This window comes from Grammomys surdaster, unplaced genomic scaffold (assembly GCF_004785775.1).
Source record: "Grammomys surdaster isolate TR1022 unplaced genomic scaffold, NIH_TR_1.0 220, whole genome shotgun sequence".
Taxonomy (NCBI): Eukaryota; Metazoa; Chordata; class Mammalia; order Rodentia; family Muridae; genus Grammomys; species Grammomys surdaster.
In genome coordinates this window covers 16,234,434-16,253,011 of record NW_021604665.1, presented here as the reverse complement: position 1 = coordinate 16,253,011, position 18,578 = coordinate 16,234,434, and the positions used below count along the sequence as shown (strand labels likewise).

General features: G+C 43.1%; 1 protein-coding gene across 13 annotated transcripts in view; it reads right to left on the bottom strand.

Moving 5' to 3' along the window:
• Itpr1 (inositol 1,4,5-trisphosphate receptor type 1) overlaps window positions 1-18,578 on the bottom strand; it is a 325,637-nt gene that overhangs the window by 118,914 nt on the left and 188,145 nt on the right. For all 13 annotated transcript variants that reach the window (XM_028773069.1, XM_028773070.1, XM_028773072.1 and 10 more), the window contains 3 exons: window positions 16,399-16,583; window positions 13,342-13,490; window positions 12,326-12,437 (listed from right to left, as the gene is read on the bottom strand). In XM_028773069.1, the coding sequence (XP_028628902.1) occupies window positions 12,326-12,437; window positions 13,342-13,490; window positions 16,399-16,583 (446 nt within the window). The remainder of the gene's footprint in view (window positions 1-12,325; window positions 12,438-13,341; window positions 13,491-16,398; window positions 16,584-18,578) is intronic.

Here is an 18,578-nt window from a genome sequence, read left to right as displayed (position 1 = left end):
TCCCTCTCCCTCTCCCTCTCCCTCTCCCTCTCCCTCTCTCTCTGTGTGTGTGTGTGTAAAAGGATAGCTCAAAAACGGTGTGGGTAGAAAAGTCTCCTGCTCATACGAATAGCTAGTGTCAAAGGCCACGTGCGTGAACCAGGGAACCAGTGTCAGCTATACCCGTCAGAGCCTATGTGGGCTGCCCTGGATCTGAGTCATGCTCCAGCAGCATGGCTGAGTGGTGCAAGGTACAGTCTGGAGCCAAGAAATGAAGCCAAGGCTCATGCCGGAACCATATGACTGACCTTGGCCTCTGTGTTGCTCTCCGACACTGTGCACCCCTCCTCAAGCCAGAAGGTGGCTGTGCAGTGGCAAGCCAGTCCTGAGGATTGAACATGTGAGACCTGGGGTGGGGACGGAGCTTCAGTGCAGTGCAAGGCAACCACTTTAGTAATCGGATCACCATAACGGACAAAATACCCTTAATAGAAAGTTGTTATCATGTAATTTAAAAAAAAAAAAAAGTCTTTCTTTTACTTCCCAACAGGTAAATGGAAGAGCAATGGGAACAAACTGTTTCACCAAGGGTAGAGAGGAACTTGTGGTAGGCTGCCCAGTCAGGTCTAGATAAGGCGCCTGTCATATGGAGTCTAGTGCTACCTCTTCTGGGGAGAAAAAGTCAGTGCAAAACACAGCAAGGAAAATAAAATCAGAGCTGAGGTGTTGTATACTGTCAAAATGGTAAACACAACCCTATAGTTGGTCTGCCTCTTGCTTTAGGCTAAAAAACAAAACACCCCACAAACAACAAAACCCTGTGGAAACAGTTTTGCTTTCTGTCCTCAGTACAAAATGATACATCAGAAGCAGAGTGAAAGCAACTGCCTATGCATGCTAAAGCGGGCGGAGACAGAGATGGAAGGATTGTCTTCTACCATTTGTGTTGGCCACATTCCCATGGGCGTGTCCTTTAGGTGCATTCTATAGGACAACAACAAAAGGATTACAGGCAGGGATTTCCTGCAGGAAACCAAGCAGCTACCCTTAGCCTTTTGCCAAAACCAAAGCTAAGGGAAGCGAAGAAGACAAAGTCGGAACTGGTGTATCCGTTTTTGTTTGTTTAATTCTCTTCTCTGTCTCAGTTTCTTTGCCCGAGAAGCATATCCGATTCTGCAGACACCATCAGATGTACAGTACTTATTTCTTAATGTGAGAGCCAGGAGTTCCTGCATTTCTACCATTCTACTTCGCGCTGTATTCCTAGATGACTGCTGTGCTTGTAAGTCTGATTTTTAAAATAAAACACAAACCACTTAGCTATTTTTTTTTTTTTTAGTTTTTCCCAGAGAGTCCTATGAAGCTTTTTTAGGCCCTGGAGGATGCTTTGAGGCCTCATGAATTAGTATTCAGAAGGACAAGTTTTAGCGCATTTTTATTGGTGGATTACAATGGACAATCGAGAGCACAGAGTGGTATCATTTGACAAGGTTCTCTGGGAGGCCTTTTTGGTCACCAGAGAACCTCCTTGGGCTTCCACCTTCTCACATGTTCAAGGAGACTGGAGCATCACTGGGATTCCTTCCAGCTAAAGTATCAAATAATGAATGGTCTATTGACAGTAAACTTCATTTTAAAGAATCTAACAGCAACATTCTACACCTTCTTCATCTCCAACAGCATTTCTTTCCCCAGTGAATGAAGTCACAGTTCCTGGGGAATAAGCTGCTTTTAAGGAAGTAAGTTGCAATTCTGAGAAGCACAAAAGCAAAGTATACATGTCCCAAGAATAGCTGTGTAAATATAAGAAATGCTACCAATATAAGAGTAGGCTCTGATAAATAAATGTAGTTTCTCAGCAGTTATTATTATTACTTTACTTGGATGGTGATGTTCCAGTGAACATTTTAAAGACTAACATTTTAAGACCTACATATTCTTGGTATTATTTCTCCATCATAGCACACGTTGCTGACACCTCTAATCACAGCTGGTAGGTGGGTGATTAACACGCCTAGTTATGAATTGGAAAACCAAAGTATTACCCCAAACTGCTTCACCATATTTATCTTTTGATTAAAAGTCTTCCCAGAACTTTTAAAGGTGGTCAACAAAACATAACTTAATAGAAACAAAGATTCAAATGAGTAACAAACATTTAAGAATAATTTAAACAGTAACTCAAGTTCCTATGCTCTCATGAGATGTCCTTGCTGAATGAGGCCAATAATCAAGGTACCATAACTGTGATGTCAATAAAGTAACAGGACATGTGTATAGAAGATGCTCATGTGCTTGCTTTATATATACAAGGTACCCGATTTCTTATGGAGGGATATACATCTGCTATCATGCTTTGAACTTTTTAAAGAAAAGATGCCCATTCATGTCCTAGGTTATTTCTGGCGTTTGGGATTCAGCATCCTTCCCACACCTGTCCATCTCTCTATCCAGTCCTTTACATGTGTTTATTATAGGTCCAGCATACAGGGTGGCCTGTGAATAGGCTTTGTTTCCTACTGTCCTTAACAGGAGTCCCTCTCTGGCCCCTGGGCATCCACCATTTTCTGTTCAATGTAATGTTCACATACAAACCATCTTGTCAGAAGTTGAACACAAGTTAAGACATGTATGATAGATTGATGTATCAGTACATCAAAAATAATTTATCATTTCTGGTCCCCTAAATCAGCACTCAGTTGGCTTTTAATCTACTTATAACCTCAGAAGAAGGAAACATACAAGAGTGAATGGGTTTGTAAGCACATTAGCTAGTGCCCATCTTTTATCAGCCTTTGAAACCCTTTCATTAAGAAAAACGAACCAAAGATGGAAGGTTTGTTAGCATTTACAAAAACAATTTGAAATATTCACATCTACAAATACAATTCTCGTTTTAACTGCATTTGCTTTTAGAAACAAAGATAAGTTAAAAATTAAATGGCTCCACCCTTGTTTTACTTTGATGCGTATCTTACAGAGAGGCTTCATCAGAGCTCAACAGTGTGGTCCCTTATTTAAAAATGCAGTCTGTTTTGACATTATTACACATCTTCAGTCATTCTGGAATAATCTCAGAAACAGTAACAAAAAGAGTTCAAAGATTTGAAAAGGGCCCTCAGCAGACTCCACAGCGGCTTCTGTGTGCTGACAGCAGAGCTCGCTCTGTGGTTGCCAGTGTCTAACAGTAAACAGTCCTGCTGCACTTATTGGCAATTTCTGCTGAAGGTCGCACATCAGCAGTGAGCTTAAATTCCAGGAAAAAAAGAGAGGTCTTATGTAACGGCTGTCTGAGTGTTGGCAGGTGCCCAACTCAGCAGTTCACAGCAATGTAAGAAAGTAGGACGCCTCCACTGGGGTCGGACGTCATGAGCGCGCCCCCTGAAGGTGAAAAGTAACAATTCCTAAGCTTCTGTCTGCACACCCCCACCCCCAACCTTCACACAACCTGAATATTACAGAGGTTTGTTTGCTTGTTTTTTGTCTGTGGTATCACTAGTTTGTAGGAAGAGCTGAAGGGGAGAGAAGTTAAGGTCACAAAAAAATAAAGTCAGGCTACAGCTACTCTGGGTGACAGGGATATCTGTCTGATTTTTTTGTTTTGTTTTTTTAATTTTTCAGTACAGGAAAGTAAAGTTGCAGTTGCCCGCTGTCACCAGAGTGACAGTAATTCAGTGAGGATCTCATCTTAAATGCAGATGAATGGGCATGTCCTGTGAACTACAGCGCATGTTTTTAAAACACACAACTTATTTTCAAGGTCAAAAATGAGGAGACCTAGGTGGACCACTCCATCATCCACTACTGTTGCCTAAGCCCCAAGTATGTTCTCAAAAGGCATGGTACTTCCTAGTTTAGAAAAGTGGGTCCTGCCTTGAAGTTCCCCATTGCATTCTTGCCTGACCTCTGAAGTGACTACTTACTTGACCTTCTGGCATAGCAAGAAATCCCCGGATAATGTTTCCCCACAATTCCATGTATTTTTATCATGTTACATGACAGGCAGGGGTAACTTTTCCATTAATTTGTATGGTGTCTAGCAAAGTCTCCAGCAAGGCAGACATTATGTTTTGGGGGGCACATTGTATCCAACCCTTAACATAGTACCTGGAACCTAACAGATACTTACAGTGACAGAAATCAATATTTTTAACATCAGCTGATGTCCATTTATAGCCAGTGAGGAAGCTTTCTGTATTTTGATCTTTCTGTATCTGCGGCTCCTCTCTGCATAGTTACCTCTGGCAACTGTCTGAACCGTAGGATACCGATACCCTGTTGTGGTCCCACAGGCTATTGGCTGTGGCCTTCTTCTGATAACTGACTGGCCTTTATCATCAGCCCAAGATTTGGGGGGATGCATACTCCCAAGCACACAAATATACCAATCCATCAGGCTTGACACAGTGCAGGTCGTTTGCCTATCCCCTAGCAAATCTACCACATACCACCTCCACCCCTCCAGTTTGCTTCTCCTATCCCCAGTGAACAAGATCAAGTCAGGGGTAAAGGTAGAGACTGCCTCTTTCTTGCCAAGAAGCAAATATAAACACCAACACCCTCCTGTTCCTGGTGTCAAATAAGATTGTATTCTAGGAGGCAGCTGGGAAGGGCCTGTACATGCAGACTCTTTATGAGAAGCTTATGCCTCCACCCTTAGTTTATCGTCTTGCCCAAAGTCCTGATGTGCACGCAGGTCGTCTTTTCCTTTCTCCTAAGTTGTTTGCAGCACCTACTGCCTGAGATACTCAACTGTCCTTTATCATCATCAAAAGGCAGTGGCTCTTCTGCAATGAGAAAACTGAGGGACCAGACATGCTTAATATTTTCCCCCACTGCCACCACCATGATGATTCAGGACAGAGGCCTTCAGTGTTAGGTGTGAGGCTTGTCCCTACCCTGATCCTTTGCTGGCAGGAGCTCTCATTAAACTTCCGTAGAAGCTCAGCTGTGGACTACAGTTTCCACAAGCACACACCGGTAGAAGGTTGGATGTGGGGGGATCGCACCACAGGAGCTGTCGTAGTTTCCAGAATGGGCTGATAATAAAGGCCAATCAGTCACCTCTGAGAATAGGGCCTGAGCCAATAGCCTGAGGGACCAGGGACAGGGTGTTGGTGTCCCAGGGTTCTGATGGTTGCCAGGGGTAACTACGCAGAGGGGAGCCACAGTTGCTTCCTCAGGGAATTTTCAAAGAATCTAAGCGCCTGCCAGAACATTCTTCTTTTATAAACAGACAGTATTCTATTTCCTAGAGTATAATTATAAACACACCTGCTCCATCTGTGGAATCTTTCCATAAGCAAGCAATAAACTCCCAGCCAGGAGTACCAAGTAGTATCCTGAGCAAGCAAACATATCAACTGATTTACTATGGTGCAAACAGTGTATTAATAATGCTACACAGACCACGGTGAGGAAGAGTTTTCTTTCCCTGACTTAATCAAATAGAAATTCAACCTCAATAGCCTAGGGGGAGAAGTTTAAAGAGAGGCATTTATAACTCTAGGTAGAAACAAGGGAATTGAAGGGTGTCAGCATACACAGTTCAGGACATTCAAGCATAGAATTAATTAAGAAATGGGAAAGCCATATACAAAATAAGGGAAAACACTGTGCTAAAAGCAATTAACAAAGCTGCAGGGGTCCTCCCCTTCTTCACCCCTGTACCATCCTAGGAAACACATCTGATTAAAGTATAGACCTGCTGTGTCTGATTAAAATAAGGGCAAATGTGTTTATATAGAATTCACCTTATAGAACTGTACAGAACGAAACTTAGCCACATGCAAGACCTAGCCCGCCACGCTCCAGTTATGTGGGTAAAGAGTGGACATTTACCTCCCTGAATGCCATTCCTGAGGCAGCTAGTCCAAATTCATAACCATGTGTGCTGCTTATGGTTATAAGTCTGAAGTATACCTGAACTTTCCTTAGGTATAACTAAGCCATTTATTAAGGTTTTTCAACTATGGTGTATTAAACTAAAGTGAAAAGATACTGGATAACATGGCCAATCTGGGAGCTTCACTCCATCCAAAATAAAGTATTAATTAATTAGCCTAACCAAATAAAATCAAATAAAATCCTATCTCAGTGCACTCTATCCATCAGCCAATAAAACCATATAATGTGTTCATGTGTGCATATCCCCTCCCCCCCACCAAGATCAATTTTTTTTTTTTGCTGGTACCCCTTATCAGGTATATATCACAGCCTAAAATCATGCAGGGTGTAGTAAAATACACAGAGCAAACAAGAGACAGAAAACACATCTCCAGTACAAGATCTACTCATGTGTCAATCAGTTCCCAGGACACTATTGTAACTGCAAGGTGACAGGTCAGTATAGGAACCACAGGGTGACATCTTCATTTTGGCATCTACAGTTAGTTTTTCCAGAAGAGAAACTATGGCTGATGGGGTTTCCTAATATCAGGAGTGGAAGGTCTCAACTAGCACTTTGGATTCACATTGCCTTGTGAAAATACCTGTGACCCTAAACATGTAATGACTGTCAACACAGAGAACAAGAGAGTAGTGGGCTTGATGGCTTGTTGTGTTTTAACAACTTCCCAACAATGTCAATATATTCTCTCTCTTTGGGCCAGATGCTTAACACAAAGGAAAATTCCTTTATGTTAACGTCTGAGCTTCAGGCATATGTTAGGGACCAGCACTAACCAGAGACTCAGTTGAGATGGGGGAATGACTGAAACTTATTACAGTTTACAAACTCTTTATCTGGAGGATGGTGGGATATCCAAGAACAAATGACAAACATTCTGGAGAGAAATGCTAACACAGACAGGACCGAACCTGCTCACCCCCAGGAGGCACACTACACAAAGTCAGACACTAGACACAGACCAGAGGACACAGCACAAGGTTAACTGGAAGGGGATCATGGAGACACCACTGTGGGACATTAGAAACAAAAACCAACAAAGTTAAGACCTCAGCATTTTCCAATTCATCAATAGAAATTTGCTGGAAAAGAAGAAGGGGGGGGAGAAAAAAAGAGATTTGTTAGGAAGGGAAACACAAGAATGCAAAAGTTAGAAAGTTGCAAGTGTATGATTGATTATACTAGGCCACAGCACCTTCAAGGGCTAAGAGGCAGTGGCCATTCGAGGAGTTTACGCACCATGGACACTGCCACAGCTTGGAATGACATCTGCTCTGGAACCGAATACGCAGTATGTGCCATGCTTTGTTCACACGCTGAGCAACAAACCTCACTAGTCCATCATCTAAGCACCAAGATAGCCTTGTACTTGCTTATAAACAAGAAAACCTGAACTGAGTGCGATTGGGAGCCGAGTCCCCAGGCTGTTTTTTAGAAATAGACAGGAAGGGATAGGATAAAAGACTAGAGTATTCTTAACTCATTTGATTGATTTATTGAGGACCAGGAGCCCAAACCACTGTTGGGCTCAGTCAGATCCGAGATAAACTTCAGGAGGCAGAGGCTAACATATCTCAAAACCTGGGATTGTGAATGACTGAGAGTCAACATTTGCCCCAGTTGGACTACTAACCTGGGTGCACTGGCATCAACTCAATGAGAATTAAAAAAGAAAAATCACAAGAGAATTATCTCAGGTCCACTGGGTTAAGGATAGCTGGCTGAGGTGCAGTTCAGTTACATTTCATTCTGAAAAGTGAAGAGTCTCGTCAGAAATGCTAGTAGTCAGAAAGGCCAGACCTCTACTCATCCCGGAGCTTCAGTGATTAGCAGAGAATTGACAATTTAAGAAATAAACCCCCTAGCATTGCCTGAGGTTGGCTTTCTCTAGAACTAAAGCAGAGATTATTCAGAATGGGAAGTGGAGTGTTAAATTCTGAGATATCTTTTTACATTAGTTCCTGGCCTCTGAATCCCTTCCAAAGCTCTTTGATCAATAACACAAACCTAGGTCAGCTTAATAAAAACTGACCCAAGAGAGGTCAGTACTTAAAAATAACTATGTCATTTTTTTTCAAAGAGGATCAAGGAGCAGAAGATTTTCTGTGAGTTAGAGATTCAGAGCAATCTTTAAAATTCTTAGCTATAGGGGTATTAATAGTTTTCTTAGCCATGGGAGAGTTTTAATGTATGTTGAAAGCAAACTGTAGTGGGCATTTCATATGCAGTGTTTACAGTCTTGGTATCATTCTGAAGTTTGACCTCTTTGAAGATACAGGATACAAGTGTATGGGAAGCTTTATACTAAAACACACTTCAAACACCATCTTAGCAATCTTTTTTTCATATGTTCTTTATTTTTATGTTTAGTACCTGGTTCTTTGCATTCAAGGACATAACAGGTGAAGAGTTTTGTTTTTGTTTATTTGTTTGTTTGTTTTTTTCAAAATTCCCTGAGTGCTTGTCATGGTCTGGAGAGGATTTGAGTGTATTCTCACAGTTCATACACACTGGGACGCTGAACCTCACTGGTGACACGCCTTGGTTAAGACCTAGGAGGAGGGCCCAAGGTCAAACACAGGGCACTGTCCTTGTATGGAACTAAAAATCCATACAAGGATTGGTTTATTTTATTTCTTTTTTGTTTGGGTTTGGTTTGGAGGGGACAGGATCTCATTCTGTAGCCCATGTTGGCTTGGAGCTCTCTACACAGCCGAAACTGACCTTACACTTTAGGCACTTTTCCTTCCTCAGAGCCTCTGGTTTTCAGAGGGTGACGGGTATTAGTTACAAGCTGTGCCCTGCGTTAGTTCTCAGGAAAGTTAGCTGTAAGGGCAAGATAGATTCCTCAATCCACCTTTGGCTTTCTGTTTCAGAATGTGATTTCTCACTTCTGCAACTACCCAACATTAGACCATAACCTGAGAACTGCATGGGGCTGCCCAATCTTAGAGTTCCAGGCTCCCAAACTATAAGTTAGAACTTATTTTAATTAATTAATTAATTAAGGTGGGTAGTAGGGATTGTGTCTGTTAGGCCAACACTCTGCCATAGAGCTACCACATCTTTCTAACATAGCCTCTCAGGTATTTCACTATAGTAACATCACTGTAACACAATTGTGATTCATCCACTCCCTACCTTTGACACTTCCTGGACGAGCACATTTTATAGACAGTGAGCTAAACACTCACTAATCATTATTCTGATATCTATTCAAAACCACAGGTCTCTGATGGTCCTGGGGCAACCAGAATTTATAAACTTACCTGCTACCTAATAAACGCTTCTTTCAATTGGGTGGCAAATCAGAACTGAGCTGAACCCTAGATATTCTGCAACATTAATGCTCATGTCTTTTAAGTAGTAATCATATACCATAATGAAAACAATGTTAAGACCATGGGTAAACTTCAAAGCACATAAGTGTAGTTAATCTGGATACTTATGATATGTTGGTGAAAATCTAGGTAACTGGTTTAGGTTCATGGAGCCCTTGTTCTTAGCTGTATGATCCTAGACAAAATTAAGAACTTTTCCATGTATTCACCTTTGAGTCTAAAAATAACAATGACATTTATCTCCAAGGCTAACCGGAGATAAGATAGGAGACTGTTACACAAGAGGTTAGTAAATGTTGTATCTGGTGATTGAAAAGTCTAAGTCAGCTTTAGGGAGATGCTGGCATACTAGAATCTATTTGGTAATCTGAGTCATTCTCCTCAGTGGTCTTTTCTCCCCTTTATGAAAGTAGATCCACATGAGCACACCAACACTTTCAGAGTAGAATAGTAAGGAATTGTTTTAAACTTCTTTCTCATCTGTGACCTTCATAAAGTCCTGAAGTTTAGTGGAAAGTCAGAGAGGAGCAAAGGTACACAAAGCCTCTTCGGCCACAGGAACTGAAGCTTAGGGAAAAGGGTACAGAAATGGCCTGAACTGAAAGATGAAGCATGAGAGAGGCAGGAAAAGGAGTGTACCAGCATGTGCAAAACTAGGGTTCTAGCCTTGACCCCATGGAGATTCTCCATGGAACCTGGGCAGACAGTTCATCCCAACACAGGTGCTTCTGCTCAAGAGGGGGAGGGTTAATGAGGTGAAGCATGAGGCCTTGTCTAGATCTGATTCTGTGGCTATGAAGATTTAAGAAAGGGCAGGGAAGGACAGTAGCAAATATCCTTAGGAAGGGTGGTAGCCATGACAACATCCCACACAAGGGGCGACTAGCAGGAAAGTATGATGAAAGCCTGGGAGAGTCCTTACCACAGGGCCAGGGACAACTTTGTTGATAAAACCCCAAGCCAACTGGTTTCCTTAAAAAGAGGTTACTGTAGTGCTTTGGCTGTGAGTTTTTTTTACCCTTGAAAATATTGGCCTGCCTATGTGTCGTGCTTCTTCAGTACAGAAAGAACAGGTAGTAACCTGCTGAAGTATCATCGAAGAATCTTAGTGAGACAACGCCATTGCCAGACAGAGGGGGGCAGAAACATTTGTGCTCCCTGCCCATGTCAAAGTTCCATTAATATAAATGGCTAAGTAGCATTTTCAAATAGCCAAAGCACCAGGGCCAGAAGTTTCAAGGATGAATTGCAGGTTCCTAGAGCATCTTCCTTGGTTCTATGGTCTTCCCCACTCTAGGGTACAATGTTCCCATTTTCCTCAAGTGGGGATGACAGCCCCAAGCAGTCTGGAAAGAGATGTCAGCCTCTGGGCTTGGGTGTGGCTTCACCAGCTACAAAGCAAAGTGAACTGAGGCCCAGGAAACTCTTCTAACCCCTGGGCATTTACTCTTCTGCAGCATCTCCCTCTACCTCATATCTATCAGTCGTTCTCTGCCCACTCCACCCCGAAGATGCCCTTGGTGTCTGTCTCTCTTCCCATCCTTCCCCTTTCTTTCAATTAAAACCTACTCAGGTGGCCATGTGTTTTATCTATATGGGGGCAAGTCATCTCATTGTTTCTCCCCTGGACTAAGGCGCTTTGCATCTACTATTTTATTTATAAGCTTCTGCGTATCAGGTTTCATCCATGAAATCCTTATTTAATGAACAAGCCTTCAACTTTAAATTTACAAACTATAAACACTTAGAATGAAATTTATATATAGTCTTGTTTGAGACAGGATTGCATGTAGTCCAGGCTTGTCCTGGAACTCTGTGCAGCCAAGGATAACCTTGAACTTCAGGTCACCCTGCCTCTATTTCCCTAGTGCCAGAATTACAGGCATGCACCAAGATGCACAGGCATCTAGTATCATACAGTGCAGGGTATCAAACCGTACTTTGTGCACACCAGGAAAGGATCTTACCAAAAGGGGTCTAGACTGAGCTGGAGTGGTATTTAAAAGCCTAGTGATCTGGAGACTGCAGAGGGCTATAGTACAGTAACAACTACACTTTTCTGGTTTTTATTTTCTCTCTTTCTTTTGTTTTCTTTTTTCCTTTGAGATATGTTTTCTCTGTGTATCGATGGCTTTCCTGGAACTCACTCTGTAGATCAGACTGGCCTTAAACTCAAGAGATCTGCCTGCCTGTGCCTCCCGAGGGCTGAAACTAAAGGCATGGGCCACCACTCTGACTTGTTTTCTTTTTCTTATCCGAGGAGCTTCATCTGTTAGGTAAGCTACTAGTGAAATACCTTGCATAGGGTGACAGGTGAGATTTCAGTAGTCAGTTATACTTATAATAATTTGGTTATCGCCCTCTATTCCGACAGGGAGAGATGTGGTTTAATTATCAAAGCTTCTTCTCAGAGTCAACCAGTGAGTTACTGGGTATTCTGAAAGGACAATGAGATCAGGAACCAGTGGTCAAAGTGGCTAGCAGTTAGTGGGCATTATTAACTACCCAGTGAAGGTTGGTGGCGTTGAGATTTATGCTGGAGAATGAGCTGCAGGATTGCTCTTGCCCTACTGTGCCCCATGTGGGACACATGCCAAATGCCTGCTTTCTCCGACTACCAAGAAGTACCAGGTCACGGGAATTGTCCATTTCACAATCTCAATCAGAGGTGGTGACATGGTTGCTTGTCTTCCTTCCAGTTAGAACTAGAGGGAGTTTCTTGAGGTGCTGGAAGGGTTGTGAAATACCCATCAGAAAGAGGTAAGCCAGCCCACAGGTGTGCTGAGTTGGAACACAAATTCACAGATCCGGACTGACACACAGGACACTATGTCTCACTGGGAAGTCCACTAGGGAAGATCTTAGAACTACTTCCTTGGCGTTAGGTTATGTGGGGAGGTGTCTATGAGACACAACTAATAATATCTATATTTGACTTGCAGGGAGACAGTCATATGATTCAGCTACCATTTGGGACAGGAGACAGAGCTTTAAAAAAAAATTAAACTGCCAGCCAGTAACTAAGGGGTTTCCAAGCACTCTCAAACCTTAAATTTAATACGCAGCATAATTTGAACATGAATATAAAATGCAATACCTTTTCTCCATAGCCCCTGTCTTTGGTCATCATTTCCCTGAGGGTCTGTAAGACTTTAATACACAATTTCTCTTCGTTCTCCTCTAGTAGCTGCTTGGTATGTTTTATTAACCTGAATAAGAGAAAACAGGGCGACATCTTGAAACCATCCTCCAGCTAAAGACATGTCACAAGAAACCTGGTCTAACTAGTCAGTTAAAGAATAAACATTTAAGAAGAGTTCCTACTTTAAATACACTTCAACACATCCACACACTTTAAGAGCCAGTCAGCAGCCATGTCTCACAGGTGACACCTGCTGGTTGGGGATACATTACCAGGCTGACCCAGCAGGAGCTGGACACACACAATAGGAGATTATACCCAGTGGAGAAAGCAGACAGAGCCCTTCTCATAAGTGTGGCTGTTTATCCACTGAGGATTGCTGCTAAAATATGCCAGCAGGATATTTTTGAAAACTCCATGAGGATGACAGCTGGGGAAACACTTTCTGTATCCATGGTCTCATCTTCAGAGGAGCTTCTAGGACAGAACCCACCTTCAATCTAGACAAACAACTCAGCTCAGTGAAAAATCAAATGGAGATTTCCTTTTTTTTTTTTTTTGTCAAAAGACTGCTGACTTCTTTTTAGTTTATGGCCCATATGGCATAAACTAAGAATCTAAAACCATGTTAGGCAATGATAGTGAGATCATTGTAGGTCCAAGATGCTTGAGGGTCTAGAGGGTCATAACATTTTTTTTTGTTTGTTTGTACCACACATGGTAGGTGTTTGCTCCCAACTTGTTGAGTGGAGAAAAAAGCCCAAACAGGCATGCAATTCAGACGGAGAGGGAAGTGTCAGTAAATAGGATCGAATAGGCAAGGTTGCTTTGGGATGGTCAGAACGGGACTCTAGTGTCTGACTTGAACCCACAAAGTTAGAAACTGGCCAACGCCTCCTCCTCAGGAACAGGGGCTTGGCCTGGTCATCAGGTTCCTGGCTACTGAGCACCCCAGAAGGGAGGCTGCTTACTTGCAGATGAAACCTCCACTCTCACACTTCCTCCTGGCATCCGTGTTCTCGGGGAAAAGCAGTTCTGGTCTGTGTAGAACATCCACGAGCACAGACAGCTCAGCCTGGACCAGGGGCCTGAGTCGGTCCTCCAGGGCAGACACGATGTCCTGGAATGAGAGTATGCCTTGGTCAGCAGCTCAGCCAGAAGCTGACTGGAGTAGGGTGAGACGCTATCTATCTCTGCCTAAGCATGTGGTGCAGGCTAGGCTGTGTTAGTGCAGCTTTAGTATTGTCTCCCATTATTTTCAGTTATTAGATACTGTCCAGTGGTTACCGGAAGCATTGCCTCCCAATCCAGAGAACAAAGGGCAAACACATCAACCTGCTCTCCACCTCTTCATCTGAGACAGTTTATGCTATCAATGGCCATTCTACATATTCATAAGCACAACACACAAAAACAAGTTTAACAGTATCAAAAGATGTTTGCAGTATGAGCTTAGAGCAGTCAAGCAATAGTATGGATTCTACGACACAGTTTCAAGGACAATATCCATTAACTAAAAAGTACATACCAAATCCCACTAACACATCACCACTGGCTTTCTCTGGGTGGTGGGATTACAGGGGATTCTAATATTCCGCTACATAGTTGCTAGTGCTGTCTGATTCTTAATAATGAGCACAGGTTACGGAATAATCATATAAACATGAGAACACAAATGAATGAACATGCTGTATCAACATGCTAAATACATGTACCCTGATAGCATGACGGTCTTCAAATGCAAAACACACAGCTGCAGGAAAGGAAAACAGAGAGAAGTTGAAAGAGCCACCAACCCAACACAACAAACACCATTCAAAGGCAAATGATAGGAAACAGACGAGGAACCATCTTCAAAAGATGCTGCAGCCTGTCCCAAGGCTTGTAGTCTGTCCCAGAGCTGGCTGACTCAGAGTTTACCTAGCAGCATGCTAAGACTGGAGAACACAGCTCAATGGGATTTATATGGGAAGAAACACCTCATTCAATTTTTTTTTTCTTTTTTACCTCTTGGGTGTGTTAAGAAAAAAAAAACTGAAAGATCTTATATCTAGAAACTAAACTTAAACCACATAAAGATAGTCATGGCTTATGTTTAAGAGACTCTGGATAATGGTAACAGGGCAATAGTGTTTAGGACACACAGAGACGCAGAATTCGGTCATTTCTCTTGGTGGGGGAAGGAGTTCCCAACAAGATCATAAAAAGCAGGATGCAGATTCCCTACTTCGCAGGACTTTTGTGGGAGTGAAGAGGAGGGACTCACTAGCTCTCCTAAGACTATGCCTTTAGGGACCACTGTTCGTCCTCTCCTCTGCCCCCTTTCTCTTCACTCCTACTGGTCCTGACTCTGAGACAACTGAAAGCATTTATGGGGGATAGAAGTAATCCCTTAACATTCATTAACAGACTGCATGAAGCTGGGCATCTTTTGAGAAGTCTGAATTGTTCATTGAAATTTGTTTGCACTGTATTTTCAAATGTATGACATTCAGCATTCAGAGAGCAACAGTGAAAGCGACAGCAATTGGAGGGGGGGGGAGAGAGAGAGAGAGAGAGAGAGAGAGAGAGAGAGAGAGAGAGAGAGAGAGAGAGAGAAAAGAAGGGAAAGAGAGAGAAACAAAGATGGCAAAGCAATGAGTTGGGGAAGGCGACAATGCTGAGAGTGTTTAGATGAGGATTAACTATAGAGGTGATTGGCTGCCAAGAGACTGTCCTTATTACAACTTTTGCTGCACAAGGACATCAAATGATGACGCGGACCTCGGATAACACATAACTCCGAAACCAGGGCCTTTTAAAGCACTGACAAGCCTTGGTAGCAAGTATGACCTACCTATGCATTCTACTCCATTTCCCAGGATATACCTAAGTCCAAGGAGGCAAGATGTTTGCAGATAACTCACGGGGACTGTGTCATCAAGAAAATACTGTCTGTTCACGAAGCATCGCGTCTGTTATTCCTCAGCTCTCCCAAAGCACAGAAGGTTGGGAAGCCCTCCTTCAGCTACACAGTTACACTTGCTTAGGAATGCTTTCTATCTCAGGGAAGACTCCAGTCCTTTACTTGACCCTGTAGCTCTGCTGGCTGCCTAGCTACAAGGGCTGGAACATGGATCTCGTTAGCTGTAAGGGCTGTAGCCAGGCCCGTCATCTGTTCTGTACAATAGTCTTTACACAGGATGCTTCCCACTCTTTGGTTCTTAGACAGGCATCCCTTGTCCCCTACCCAACCCCAATCTAGATTAGCTCTCCTGTTGCCACTTTAGGTTTATATGTAATTAGCTGATTAATGGCCATGTCTCTTCTAAAACTTGAAGCTCTATGAAAGGAGGAGAAAGGGGCTTTTCTCACTACATATCACCAGTGCCCAGGGCTGATAAATGAATCAGTAAATTTATTTGTCTTTATATAAATTATGAAGCCACACAGTGACTCAGTTACTTTTCCCAATGATAGTAATTTTTATAATCAGAGCAGTAACCTTAGGCATTGTAAGAGAAGCCCTTGAGTGCTCACTATATGACACGCCAGGCACTGTTGAAGGGCCTGTTTTCCAATGACAGCCATTACTCTAGTTCACACATTGTTGCAGCTCTGACATCCTTCCCACTGAAGTGCAGTTTGAATTTCCCTCCTTAAGAAACTGAGTGCTCCTCTGAGGCTGCATGAACCAATAGAGGGCAAGCAGAACTGATGTCTGGTGACATCTTTAAAGCTAGGGTGACAATGACAAAACTGCTTTCAAGTGGCCCCTAGAAATGTTTAGAGACTCAGCTGTCACAGTGAGGAGGCCTACGCCACACAGGGACATTCTATGTAGATTTCAGACGATAGTTATAGCTAACACTCAGCATCAACTGTCTAAGCTGTAAGTGGGCCCCCTTCCGGAAGCTTTTACCAAATGACTTGGTACTCCAGGACTCACAAACCTCTTCTGTGTAGCTGAGCTTGTATGTTTCATGGCTTCAGAAAATACACTTGTGATAGTCAATTTCAATGCCACTTCTTTCAGCCTCAGACTTTACCTGTAATCTCTCGATGATATTTCGGTAGTCTCTGGAGGCTGCCAGTACAGAGTCTCTCCGAGCAGCATTGCGGGCCGATAACCGCCAGTTCAAGGCTGTTTTCTGCACGATGTTGTGGGACTTCAGGAAGAGGTTGTTGACTTGGCTGTCCAGGTCAACAGGAATGGCTATGGCCCGGCTCTTGGCTGCAAAAGAGACCGATGACTCATGAGTCTACAACACTCAGGGAAGCAGGATATAATCCTCTTCGCCCACTCAGCAGATTTTTCTACGTGTATAATGGGCAAGCATGGATGGTCTGGTGAAGGGAGAGAGGGAATTCAACTTTTCACCAGAAATGTAAATGCCGGGGACACATACCCACAGACACTGAAACGGTTCCAAGCATTAAATAAAGCTTGGGGAAAACACAGTAACAGCTCAATGCCGGTTTGCTTTTTAAGTGAACGGCTTCTTATGAATGCCCATGTGTTTGTACATTTTAAGAATTATCCAGACAAGTTGCTTGGCCAAGACATTGCTTAAAAATTACCAATTTTGTTGTTCTACATAACTGCCTACAGAAAGAGAACTTCTGCTGACCAAGACACAAAACAGCATCTGCACTGGAGGCTCTTCTTTCCCTTCCTAACAAAGGACAACTCCACGCTCCCTGTGAGGAACAGCACTGAAATCTAGCACAGGGCCGCTTGAAGATACTTGGCCAGAACTTGTTTGCAAAGACTGTTGAGGTCATGAGTAACAAGGAAAAACAGAGAAACCGCCCCAGACCAGACTGGGCACATGACAACTGAGTGTGTGACAGGAGTAGAGGTGTGCCCAGTGCTGAAGAAGGACATTCATGGAGACATTATGAAATCTGAATCAGGCCTAGAGTTTAGCTGGTGGGAATGTATCAGGGTCACCCTCCAGCTTCTGACAAATGTGAACTAGTGACGGAGATGCTGAGAGCAGAGGAGGAAGATGAGGCTTACAAAGGAACCCGAGTGCATCTGCTTCGCATCTTTCCTATGAATCTGAAAGTATTACTAAATATACGCTAAGGAAGCTAAGATGAACACTTCTTGTTTCTGTGTGGAGAATCCTCCCCATACCAAAGGAACCATTTTCTATCTTCACTGCTGCTTCAAAACACCGGAAACAAAGGGAGTGTTCTCTCCTGCCTGTGTCTAACTGCGAAAAGAGCTGGAGTGTTCTGAAGGACGTGCTAGAGAGCAGCCATTTTTATCTTAACGGGACATATAAGGCACAGGGAAAGAATCAGTATCTAGCCAATAATTTCCTAACAGTTTATTAAGTGGGAATAAGCAGTTTGTTAAAGGGACCCCTGGGAGAAAAGAATAATACAAAAACAAAATAGGGCACGTGGCTACCATTCATCTGTTAGAAAGTCCACGCCCTGGCTGACCATGTAGAACTGAAGGGGACACACAGGATTTCAGGGATGGTTTGATGCAGGAGGAGGCCATTCCCAAGAGGCACAGGACTGGGTATGGGAAAGTGACTAGGCTGGCTCTTTTCATGATATCACACAAGCATCAACTCGGTCCTCTGTTTGATTCCTCAAAGTTTCCGGGACTGATGCCGGGCCTCATATGGACGAGGTGAGTTCTCTACCACTGAGCTGGCTTCTAGCTTTCTCCATGTTGTCACTCCTGCGGAGACTACTGAGCCTTGTAGCTTCTCTGACCAAATGTCAAATACCCATGAAGCCAATGGCTTCCTCAAATCTGAACCAACTAACTTGTGGGGCAAGGGCTTACTCAGACATTTTGGCCTGAACGGTATGTTACATCTCTACAAATTGCATCAAATCTGAAGCAAGCAGAGGATCATCCAGGCATTCTCTCAGCCTAATCTCTTATACCACGCACACATCTGCACACATACACAGGTACACACATGCAATACCTGTCAGACAAGAGTGGAAGAGAACAGAAATCAGTCAGGGCCTAAAAAAAAAACCAAGGCAAGGGGTCCTCACAAATATATCCTATCCTTCCCCAAAGTTATAACATGGAACATATGTTCATCTTCTGGTCACTATGGAAACTTTCTTTCCAATAAATCCTATCCTTTCCCGAGGAACATACTTTCTGATGTGCTTGCTGCTTGCCAGGATCTAGGGCTCTAGTTCAGTCACAAGACTTCTCATCTGGGGTAGGAAGCTTATTCCTTTG